Raw genomic sequence first — 12,613 nt, 5'->3', positions numbered from 1 at the left:
TGGGATTGAACCCGTGTCCCCTGCATTGACAGGCAGATTCTTAACCACTGTGCGACCAGGGAAGTCCCCTATTTTTGATATTCTTAACAGATCCCTTCCAGCCACACCTGAGTTTGTGTTAATGAGATGACTTTTGGAAAGCTCCTAAGGATGGGGGCTGGTTGCCAGGGGAACCAACCAGGTGATGAGAGGGTTGGAACTTTCAACCTTAGCCACTGACCTCTGAAAAGGGGAGGGGCTCCAGATTAAGCTCTATAAAAAATCTTGAACTCGGGGATTGATCTTCCAGGTTGGTGAACCAAAAACGCATCCAGGTGATGGAGGGCGGGGGGTGCACTCCAAACTCCAGGGGGACGGAAGTTCCTGTGTTTGAGACCCTTCTGGACCTTGCCCTGTGTATCTCTTCATCTGGCTCTTCAATCGTATACTTTAATATCCTTTGTAATAAATCTAGAACCTTCTTAGAGAGACCTTCCGTGGTCACTCTGCCTAAAATTTTGAACACCCTTGCCTGCTTACATTTCATTCTCCTCCCCTGCTTTGATTTTTCTTCTTTGTATTTATCACTGTCTAACATGCTATATTTTTAATCTACTTTTTAAAAACTCCTTCATTAGCATATGAACTAGAGAGCAGGGAATTTTGTCTGTCTTCTGTATTGAACTGCCTATTGGATTTGCATATTCTTGAAACCATTTTTATTTAAATATTTAAGAATGTAGATGTTACCTTCCCACACAAATACGGTTGAAGTTAGCATACCAGAGACATTTGTAACTCTATACTGATGTGTGTTATTTCTTGCCCAAGATTACTAGGTCCAGTTACAGGGGTAAAAAAAAAAAAGAAAGAAAAATTTTTTTAGGAGTTTCCCTTATATGAACTCTTTCTTTGTGAATTGATTGCAAGTCAGGCATGTAATTCAGATTGAGAATGAAAGTGTCTGGTTCTGTAGAGAATTATAAGGAGAGCCATTAGGAGAAGCACAAAGTGTGCCGTAAGGCCCATATTTGTTACGTGTCGACTTAGAATAGAAATAGGGAAAGACCCCCATATTGTTAGAAAGGCATGGAGAAAGCAGAGCCTCCCTTCCTTTCATGTGGAGACTGACAAGTCCGTCAGGAATTGTTGGGGTGGGTTTGAAGAGGCTCCCCGGGCCCCCCTTCGCTGGCTTTGTGCAGGTTAGTGAGCTTGGTGCCTTGGGAGTGGAGGGAGATGGACTGGTCCCTGCCCTCAAAGAGCTCAGGAGGCAGAGAGATCCATGGTGGCAAGTGTGATAGATGGAACACAACCACAGACCTGCAAGCTTTCCTGGGAGAGGCTGGGATCAGTCATGTCTGGCGGGGAGAGGTGCAATCAGGGAGGGCATGGGGAAGATGTGAGCTGAGCGCGGCACTGAAAGGCATGAGTGGGACTCCTGGAGGTGGAGAAGGGCCCCAGAGCAGCCTGTGCCTCCGATGCTCCCCACACTTCAGTCATCTAGGGATGTTGTCCAAAAAGCAGACTTGACTCTGGAGGTCAAGGAGGGGAGGCAGAGATTCTGCATTTCTAACAAGCTCCCTGGTGATGCTGACGTTGCTGGTTCTAAGGACAAATCTGGAACCACAGAGCTGCCTGCCTGTGCTTCCTTGACTTTTTGGGGGAGGCCAGCCTGGAAGCTCTGGCACAGGCTTGACAGGTAGTGGGCGGCGAGACGCTTGGTTGCGGAAGTGGGGTACAGGCCAGGAGCCCAAGACTGGTCTGGTTTTAGGTGTAAGGCCACCTGACTTTTCCTTGATCACAGGGCCATTAACTCAGCCCCTCTGCCGCCTCCTGTTCCTGAAATCTCCCTTTGAAAGTTGACCTGGTGATTTCTATTGATATCTGTTTGCCTTCATGATCTCTCATCGCTTGGGACATACTGCTAGAGTGTTACTTTGGTCCTTCAGAAAGAAATTGATTCTATTGTTTGTAGATTTAAAATGTTTTTATAAACTGCCAGGCTGTCTCTTTATTATCAAGTCCAATGATAAACTTTTTAAAAGCATGGCTCATGAATTAATTAGGTGGGCCTTATTTTTGGGTGGGACTTCTAAATGGGGGAAGGGGGTTATACAAATCCTTCTCCTAAAGCCATCAAGGGTCTCAGTCAGCCTGTGTGACCTCAGCTGGACCAGCAAGGTAGTTGCAGATGCCATGAAATGGACACCACCAGGACCCTGCTCTCTTGATGTCTGGCACCCTTGTGGTGGGGACTATACCTGAGAAGCGTGTGTGGGCAGTGTCCACTTACTCGTGGCAGAGGCAGACTAAAACCACTGCGGGCACGTTCCTGTCTGCTTCCTCACGAGGAGCTGCACGGCACCAGCCTGGTGTCAGTGTCCTGTCGTGGGGTTTGGTTGTTCACATGAGGAATCTGATCCTTTCATTAAGGCCCCTATACTTGTTCTTAGGTAAGAATTGGATCAGGTCACATTCCCGACCGTGATACTGCCGTCCCCGGGGGGAAAACTCCGGGGCTGTATGTGGCGGCGGTGCTGGAGTTTTATTTAAACGCGGCGGACACGTGTGTCCACAGATGTGTGCTGAACGTACACGTACATGTGTGTTTGTGATTTTCTTCCCAGATTTTGGCCCTGATCGCGTTCATCTGCATAGAGACCATCATGGAGTGCTCCCCGTGTGAAGGCCTCTACTTTTTTGAGTTTGTGAGCTGCAGTGCGTTTGTGGTGACTGGAGTCTTGCTGATTCTGTTCAGTCTCAACCTTCACATGAGGATCCCCCAGATCAACTGGAACCTGACCGTGAGTAGAAGTCACGCTCTCAGATTAGGAAAGGATCGGGTGCTGCACGGCTCCCAGGGAAAGCAGGAAGCAGTCCCATGGCATGTTTGGTTCCAGTTCATTTTGATACTTAAATATTCCATTGTAATGCAACTGTGAAATTTTAAACCTCCTTACTGGGTTGAATCAAATGACTACAAAATTAATGGAATCTTCACTAATGAGAGAAACATAACAGTTATTCTGACCCCTTTAAAGATGTCATTTCGATTTTGGGGTCCTCTGAGAAGATTGGTAATGTTGATATTTATAGAATATGGGAAAGAGAACATGGAATTAATACGTTTGCATATTTTTCACACTGGACCCAAAAGCTGTTTGCAAAAGTATTGATTCAGGAAGAATTGAAAATATGAATGAAATTGCCATTAACTTGTGAAACCTAGGAATATTATTAAATTCAAAGCAGCTGGGAGGTCCCAGACGGTTTGCTGGTTTGATCAGAGAGTCTTGAGGAAACGTGTCCTCTTCCCTCTGTGGTTTGGGGGTCTTAACTCTGTTTGACAGCCTTACCTTCTGATCGGCATAGGCATCTCAGGGCTGGTCACTCCCAGGCCCCTTTTCCTGGGCTTGTGTAACTTGTCCTTACTGTGCCAAACGGAAAAGGGCACTTCACAGCCCTCGGTTTTCTTGATATTTCTTTGCAGATAAACACGTGCAGGAGCTCACAGGGAACCAGTTAGGGAGACACAGGCAAGCGCTATCAGCTGCCTCTCCTTCTGTGCCTGGGGGTGGGTGGGGGGGCTCTGAGACCACCTGCCCTCATGCAGGCTCCTCTCTTGGCGGCCGGTGCTGGGTGTTTGCAGCACCGTGGAAAGTGTGGCCCGAGTGCAGGAGCCCGGGAGGAGGAGGCCTGGGCTGGTCACCTTGCCTGGTGGGGCCACTCCCATGGTGTTCGTGTGGGGGACCAAGAGGAGATGGTCTTCCTGACAGAGTGCTCCCTGTGGTGTTCAGACTCTCTTAGGAGGAAAAATAAAAAGAGAATTGGACTAGGAAAGTAGTCAGTTGCAAACTCAGATGGTTTTGTCCCGGCACTGAAAACTAAGAAAAAAGCTCTAAAACCTCAAGATACTGGAGGCATTTTGTCAGTTTTTGGTGACAGATTGATTTTAATGGTCTCAGCTCTTTTTAAGATGAAGTCTGTGTTATCCATAAGAAAATGCTTACAGAGTTGTGATCTAAACTGATAGTGTAATGAACAGGTAGCGCAAGAGAACCTCACAAACCTCCCCCAACTAACAAGCAGGCTCCATGGGGGCAAGGTCATTGTCGTGGGGCAAGGTACATTGGAGACCCAGGTCCCCGGGAGTTTCTAAGGCCACAATAAATACTTTCTGAGGGAGGGGCTGGACCGGGCTGTGAATGAAACCATGCTAGAGATCCTGTTTGACAAAGAAGCAGCTGCTAGGATGGTTAAGACCCAGGGGCAGGACTTCCCTAGCGGTCCAGTGGTTAAGAATCCACCTTCCAGTGCAGGGGACGCGGGTTTGATCCCTGGTCGGGGAACTAAGATCCCACATGCTGCGGGGCAACTAAGCCCACGTGTCTCAACTAGAGAGAAGCCCACGCACCACAACGAAGAGCCCGCATGCCGCAACTAAGACCCGATGCAGCCAAAAAAAAAAAAAAAAACAACAAAAAACCCCACTGGCTTTAAGTTAGGCTGACTTGTCTGCATTCAAGTCCAAGGTGGATCTTGAGAGCTGTGTATGACCCTGGGCAAGTCACTTAGAGCCCCAAGTTGAGATGATAATATTTTTCTTACAGGGCTGTTTTAAGAATGAAATGAGGCAGTGTGTATAAAGGCTCCAAAGGAGTGGGTGCTGCCAGTATGAGAAATATTAACCTTACTGTGAGTCAGAGGCCCTTGGTGTCTGTCAGCCACATCATTCTCCTGTAAACTTCCACCAGCTTGGACTTCACTCCCTTAATTCTGTCTTACCTACTTATTTGGCAGCCATAAATCTGTTAGAAGACTTTATACTTCACTATATTGTATAACATAGGCAGTTATAGCCATTAGCTTATAATAATTTATAATGGAGTGTAATCTGCAAAAATACTGAGTCACTGTACTGTACACCTGAAACTAATATAATATTGTAAATCAACTACATTTCAATTTAAAAAAAAAAGGATCACTGGGAATTCTTTGGCAGTCCAGTGGTTAGGACTCTGCGCTTTCACTGCCATGAGCCCAGGTTCAATCCCTGGTTGGGGAACTAAGATTCCACAAGCTGTGTGGCGCAGCCAAAAAAATAATTAATTAGTTAATTAATTAATTAAAAAAGGATCACAGATCACCATAACAACAGCAAAAAAGACTTCATACTTCAGATTTCTAACTAATTCATACTGGCCTTTATCTCCAGAAATACCTATTTGTTGAGCTTTCTTAAATCCTGATTTTTCTATTTTAACCGTGAAAGACTTTTCACTGGTTGACAACCACATTTCTGGGGTTATATCGAAGTGCATCTTTTTCACTGGAAAGTTAACATCTCTCCTTTCCTTTCGGATGGTGTTGGCTAGGGCCGATGACCAGGTGGTGACGTGGTCACTTGAGAACACTTTCTGTCCTTTGGGATCCTTTGCAGGATTTCCACCCTTTTAGAGCAGGTGAAGGTGTCTGCTTATCCAACAAAAGAGTATGTAAGTTACATGGACTCGAGGAGATGGTACTTACTGATGGGAGCCCAGGTCATCTGTTCTCAGGGACGGGAGCAAAAGTGAGTTCTCAGAGCTGATCCGGCTGGAATCATCACAGTGGGTTGGCCTTGGGTGTGTGTGTTTCTCTGACAAGGTGGTAGGAGTATTCTTGACCCCAACAGAGCCAGCTGATGAGTGACGTAGGGTGTGATTGGTATAGATTTAGAAAACCGGCTCATTTCAGGAGATAAGTTGACTCACATATGCATGAAAAATGGTAAATAAGGAGGACAGTGCAAAGTATATATTTTATACAAGCATTATTTGATGCAGTCAGAAAGAGTGTGTTAATGTCAACTAGAACAACTTAAAGAACTTGGAAAAGTGCTTTATTTATGATTTCTGGCTTGTTCTAAAGGATACAAAGCAGGAGTAGCCAAAAGGAAGAGATGCATAGGGCAGGGTCCAGAGGAGTCTCTGTCCCCATGGAGTTGGGGGGCAACACCCTCTCGGCACGTGGAACCCCGTCATTCGGGCTTTTATGGAGATTTCATTATGTAGGCATGGTTGATTAAAATCTTTGGCCATTTGGAGGTTGAACTCAATCTCCAGCCCCTCTCCCGCCCACAGGGGCCGTGGAGCTGAAAGTTCCAACCCTCTAATCACCTGGCTGGTTTTTCTGATAACCAGTCCCCATCCAGAAACTATCTAGGGGCTTGAGAGTCACTTCATTAGCATAAACTCAGGGATAGTTGAAAGGGCCTCGTTAAGAATGACAAGACACTCCTATCACTCAGGAAATTCCAAGGAATCTGGGACAAAGACCAAATATATATTTTTCATTATGCCAAACTCATCCTTTCTAGGGCTCAATTTCCTCATCTCTAAAGGCCCTTTATTATAGGTATTTTGGATGGTAATTAGGTTAGGGCTCAGTGAGACACTGGGAGTTATATGCTTGGCACAGTGGGCTCTCTGTAGATGGTAGCTGCCCCTGTCATCAGTACTCGGATCATCCCTTTGATACTGGGGCCATCTGGGCACAAGTCAGCGCACTGTATGTTCCGAGTGGTTGTAAACTTCCTCTCTTGTCCATGTGTAGGGCTGACTCGAGCTAGCCACAGAGCCCAGTGGTACTGAACACCTGCTTTGGGCCAGGTTTTGGGAACTGAAAGGGCAGGGTAGGTAGATGCCAGCTGCTCTCCTGTGGTATGTGTGCTCTGTGTGATCCCGTTTGGTGTGAGGCCTGGGAGAACACAACGGATTCCTCGGGGCAGGGGGCCTGGAGCAGGTCAGTCGGGGAAATTCAGAGAAAACGCCAGATTCCAGTTGAGCCTTGAGGGATGAACAGGTGCTCGCTGGGCACAGAGTATGGAAGGGTGGGGCACGTTGTAGGATGGCCCATTCTCTAGGATTGGATCAGGGTCACAGACTCAGGGTCCCCCGGGGCTGCTCATGTGGCGGAAATGGGCAAGTGAGAAGATGGGCCAGGGGTCTGGGAGACGGAGAGGTCGTTCTACTCAGTCACAGCCTATTGTGTTACTTCATGGGACTTCAGGACAGTTTTTCAAGAGCAGCTGAAAGATGGATTTTGTTTGTTTTTTTTAGAAGTTTCTTATGTGCAGTCTTCTGATATTTAAATGTTGGCTTGTTCAAATCTGTTTTGAACAGTGTACAAGTCAAACCTATCTGTGGGCCAGATGCCGTTGATCAGTTATTGGAGTTACTTGGGCTCCCACCTGTGCTTATTGATGTGTTAATGAAGGAGAGACCGGAAAGCCTGTGTGTGTGAGGGTGCCCTTCCTCCTCATCTCCTGGCCTAAGAAGGGGCTGCAACCTTGGGTGTTCTAGGGCCCCCCCCCAATAGGAAGCAATGTGGCTGGGTGTGAGACTGCAGGGAGGGGGAGCGACTGCGGCAGACATGAAGCATGTGACTGATGAGTGCATGTCCCATTAAAAGCGTTAAAAAAAAAACAAAAACAAAAAGCACCAGTGTTGACTAAACCCAACCCCTCCCCAAATCCACATCTGAAGGCATGCCTGTGTCTGCTCCCTAATGTGACGGGTGAATCTACAAGCCTTGATTTTGTTTCATGGCCAAGGAACTCAAGAGATTGATGCTGACTAACTTTTGCAGTATTCCAGTTTTAAGCCTTTTAAACTGTGCAAGTAGTAAGTGTTTGTTATAGAAAAAGTGGAAGATACAGATAATAAAGGAAAAATAAAATCATGTGATGACCCAAGAGAAATGAAAACATATGTCTACATAAAAGCTTATAAGTTCATAGTAGCATTATTCACAGTAACTGAAAAGCAGGAACAACTGAAATGTCCAAAAACTGGTGAAAGAATAAGATGTGGTGTATCTATACAATGGAATATTACTCCATAATGAAAAGGAATGAAGTGCTGATATATACTACAATATGAGTGGACCTTAGAACTATTATACTAAGTGGAAGAAGCCAGTCCCAAAAGATCCCATATTATATAGTAATTCTATTTATATGAAATGTCCAGAATAGGCAAATCCATAGAGACAGAAAGCAGATTGTTAGTTGCCTAGGATTAAGGGAAGGGATGAAGAATTAACTGCTAATGAATATGAGGTTTGTTTTGGAGGTGCTAAAAATGTTCTAAAATTAGATTGTGGTGAATTATATCTCAATAAAGCTGTTATAAAATCATATGTGATAGCACCCATCCAGGAGTAACCATTTGTAATATGTGGGTGTAATCTTCTAGAATATTTTCCCTAGACTGTCTTTCACATGTGCATGTACGTTGTGATATGTGAGTGCAGAAAAATGGAACCATTAAAGTCATGCTTTTCCATTTAAACTATCTTGAGTATCTTCCATGTTAAATATAAAACTATATCATTATTTTTAATGACTGCATAGTGTTCTGTTATGGAAATACCATTTTATTCAACAAATCCCTGATTCTTAAGCATTTTGTTTGCCTTCAGTTTTTTGCTGTTTAAAATAGTATGATGAACATCCTTGTGCTTAGACCTTTTTGTGCTAGTATGATATTTAAGATGAATTTCCAAATGTGGAATTCATAGACAAATAAAGTTCAAAGTCTTTAGTACCTATTTGCCCTTTACCACATTTATATTTTTGTATTGTCACCATTAATGTACATACTGTTTTGTTTGATGTTCAGCCTCAGCATTTTATCATAAAACATTTTCCCTGTTTCTGAATAGTCTTTGGTTTGGAAAGTACATTTTATATTTTTCTTTATCCCTATAATATCCCTATATTTTTCTTTACCCAGAGTTGGGTGTAACTAAACACTTGCTGATTTGAATCTGTGAAAAATTTGCCATGGCTTCACACTGGTCACCACTGAAAACTGCCCTGCTGGCAGACATTTCTGAATAGAGTTTGTAGTCCGTACTTTGCTGCTCTCTGTGAGCCGGTGCAGAAGCGCTGGCCAGGAGCGTGTGTGTGCCTGGAGGGTCCCGCTGCACAGGCTCAGGACTGTTATGATGTGAATGCTGCCTTTTGCCATCTTTAAAGAGGAGATGGCCCCTGAAACCAGCCCAGCCAGGAGGACCCACCTGGTATTGATGGCACAGTCAACCTGGCACTTAAGCAGTTGAGGATTTTGCCGGGATTCTCTTTCCCTGTAGAAGTCACAGGGGCGCTCTGGTATGGCCCAGTTTGTGGGGGGCCTAATGCCCAGGTAGTAATATCAGAAGTAACAATAGATGTGCAGGGAACCCTTCCCATGGGCCGGGCACGATGCTCAGCTCTTCACATGGGCTGTTCCACCCAATCCTTAAAGCACCTCCGGGGGGTGGGGTGGGGTGGGGGGCTGCGCCCATATAAGACACAGAGCGGCAAAGTGGCTTGTCCACAGTCATGGTCAGTTAGGACCCTCATCCGTCTGTGTCCCTTCATCACTGTGCTATGTTCCTCTCGACAAGTAAGACAGGAGTTAAATGTTCGAAGCGTTGGATTTGTAACCTGATTTGCTTTGCCAGAAGCTTAGGGGAAAATCCTCTAGGCTTTAGCAGCATGGAGACTTGAAAGACCATGCATGAGAAAGAGAAGCATGAGGCCTGGCTAAGTGTGTTCTCCAGGTCTGAAAACAGTGTGCTTGACATGTCACAAGTGAATGAGGGGATCGCACCAGTTTCAGTCCATTCTTTTCCGCGCCAAGAGGATTTGAATGTGTTTTGGGTAATTAGTGTGCGTGTCCGTGTGGGTTAGCCGTTTGGTTTCCATAATAGGTCATTAAGAAATGGTAACATGACGTGGTTGGTTAAAATGTGGATTTTGCTGTGGTGATTTATCAAATAGCATCATTAACTGTTATCCTCTTTGCCTTCCTCTGTGTGACCAATACCCGTGGGCCATCAAGACTAAAATATGGAGCCAGCAGAGAGGCAGGGTATTGTGCTTTTTATTTAGAAAGTTCTTCAGTTGCTTTTAGGGCAAGGCATGAAATGGTTCTTTTCAAGTGATTTTATTTTATCTTATTCTTTAGGATTTGGTCAACACTGGACTCAGCACTTTCTTTTTCTTTATTGCTTCCATTGTACTGGCTGCTTTAAACCACAAAACCGGAGCAGAAATTGCTGCCGTGGTAAGTGAACTCAACAGGTTAAAACAGGGCTGATTTGTACACTTTCTGTGACTTGCTCCTCTGGTCCTCTGGCCTGTGTCCTACTCCTTCTCCTTCAGCTTTGTCTTTGCTAATGATACTGTTACTGGGCCAGCGGAGGTCCCAGTTCCTTCAGTGCTGCGGTTCTTAAAGTGTGGTCCCCGGAACAGCAGCCTCAACATCACCCCGGAACATGTTAGAAATGCCCTTCTCAGCCTCCCCCACAGCTGCCGAATCAGAAATGTGTTTTAACAAGCTCTCAGATGCACACTCAGGTTTGAGAACTTATGCTTTAGTCTCTTCCCAATGGAGCCCTGGATGTCTGTTAGTGGTGTTGCTTTTAAGGGCCTTCCCTGCCGGGATGGGGTGTTAATGAGGCAGATGCAGTCTTGCAGAATGCGGGGTGGGGGTGGGGAGGACGGGGCCAGACAATGTGAGACTTTCTCCCGCTGTGCTCTGCATTTCCTTATTGTTCTGTATTTGCAAAGAATATGTAGCACTTTTGTAATTGCGGGGGATGGTTAAAAGGTTTATTAAAAATGCTAAACTGTTAGCTCTCCAAGGTATCAGTCAGTAGATTCATCAGTCATTATCTTATCATTAAAACTCCACTGCTTCTCACCCTGGAGCTGCCCACCCAGAGCTGCCCAGGTGAGCGGCAGCTGGATAGCAGGTGGGGGTTGGGGGCTGTGATTTGGAATGTCAGGTCTTGCGGTTTGATTTGGGGCTCACACAGCGAGACCCTGATTTTTCATCTCACGGTGTTTCATCTACATTGTATTTTCCCCCGAGGACCAGTGTCATGAAGGTCTGTAAAAGAGGCACTTCTGTGACCTGTTTCCTTGTAGATCCAGAATACTTTGAAAGAGACCTTAGGCTGCCTTTTTGTGGGTCACACGACTATGAACTTGGCCATGACAAGCTGAACATTCAGCGGGGCTGCGTGTTGGGGTCAGAGCTGGGAGAGCTGCCGCAGCTCGGCTCACTGTAAGCTGCCCAGAGACCCCGCAGACGGCCGACGTGCCCGTGGACTAACCGGGTTTGTGTCTCGTAGATATTCGGCTTCTTGGCAACCGCGGCGCACGCGGTGAGCGCGTTCCTGGCCGCGCAGAAGTGGAGGGTCAGCCTCCGCCAGCAGAGCGCCAGTGACTACATCCGCGCCCGCACGGAGTCCAGAGACGTGGACAGCCGGCCCGAGATCCAGCGCCTGGACACGTGAGGACGCGCCAGAGTCCTCTTCCCTCTGCTCCTCGTGCCCGTCCTTTCAATCAAGTTTTTCTGTCCCTCATCACGTCGATTTTCATGTGACTAAGTTGAATTTTGTCCTCCTCGGTAAAAGTTCATTTTGGGAAAGGGTTTTCACAGTGGCCCTTGTGGCGGGTGCCTGAGGCAGGGAGCCCCGTGCCCAGCTGTTCAGAAAGAGGTGGGCGGGACAGGTGCCCAGATCCTCCGGTTTGGTGGCCCTGGGAGCCGCTGGCCTTACAGGCTGCCGTGTCCACTTCACTGTCCCTGAGCACAGGCTTCACGTCTGACTCCGAGCCACCCTGTCATATGTATTTGTGAAAAGTCAGGACTTTGGATTAAATGGGGGCTGCTAGGAGGGGGGGGTGGAATCAAGGAATGAAGGTACATGGTTGGAACAGTCGGTGAGCAGTGATTCCTGGGCAGCTCCCATAGCTGCCCCAGGTCAGCTTTAGTCTCGCTGCCAGGATCCCCCTCTCCCCGTTGTTTTCCACGCCTGGGGCATCGAGACACCAGCACAAGCCTGGAAAGCCACATGAGACACCGAGGGTCTTGGCGGTGGGTGTGCTGGCAGAGCTTTTCGCTGGGTCTGGGGTTTGCGGTGGGGGGGGGGGGGAAGCTGGCATCCTCTTGGCACGGCGCCGCGGCACTGCTGACCTGTGGGAGGGTCACCATTTGTTTCCTACCCTGCTGAGAAATCCCTTGATGCTTCCTCAAATGAATCACCTCCCTGAATGTGGGGACCATCTTTTTTCCAGTTTCCTCCCTTTCCTGAATACTTTGAGGCTGGACTGCAGATTTTCTGTCATTTTACCTTCCCAGGTAAAAGCCACGAAAGAAATACAGTCCGTTCCCCCAGCCCGAACCCCTGCCCATTTGCTGGCATCATGGACCACAGGTGGGGACACACCTCTGTTTTAGGGGTGTGCACTGATTTTCAAATGCCTGAGAAGAGTTCTAGAGTGATTCTGAGTCGATCTGTCTAGGATTTGAAAATACTTGAATCTGCACCATGACACACCCTTTCACTGATGTTTCAGAGGCATGGTCATCCCTGTGCCTCAGGGTCGTAACCATGAATGTCGATCTTGGAATCTGTCGGGGAAAGTTCCAGTTATGTAAGGTTTTGAACTGATTCTCGATAAAGTGACGATTATTGTGGTGACTGAGTTAAATGAGCCCCTACGATGCTGTAGTTTTTTTTTTTTTTTTTCTGTTGGAGACTAATTTTATCTTTTATGGAAAAATTGTTTTAACTTGTCAGGTTTTCACTCTGAACT

General features: G+C 46.6%; 1 protein-coding gene across 1 annotated transcript in view; it reads left to right on the top strand.

Moving 5' to 3' along the window:
* CMTM4 (CKLF like MARVEL transmembrane domain containing 4) overlaps nucleotides 1-12,508 on the top strand; it is a 61,861-nt gene extending 49,353 nt beyond the window's left edge. Inside the window, exons 2-4 of the mRNA XM_082439755.1 lie at nucleotides 2,607-2,783; nucleotides 9,975-10,073; nucleotides 11,146-12,508. Of these exons, the coding sequence (XP_082295881.1) occupies nucleotides 2,607-2,783; nucleotides 9,975-10,073; nucleotides 11,146-11,310 (441 nt within the window). The 3' untranslated portion in view covers nucleotides 11,311-12,508. The remainder of the gene's footprint in view (nucleotides 1-2,606; nucleotides 2,784-9,974; nucleotides 10,074-11,145) is intronic.
* The last annotated feature ends 105 nt before the right edge of the window (nucleotides 12,509-12,613 follow it).

This window comes from Balaenoptera physalus (assembly GCF_965194825.1).
Source record: "Balaenoptera physalus genome assembly, chromosome: 19".
Classification (NCBI taxonomy): Eukaryota; Metazoa; Chordata; class Mammalia; order Artiodactyla; family Balaenopteridae; genus Balaenoptera; species Balaenoptera physalus.
Note: the sequence above shows the minus strand (reverse complement) of the source record. Positions and strands in the feature narration are given on the sequence as shown.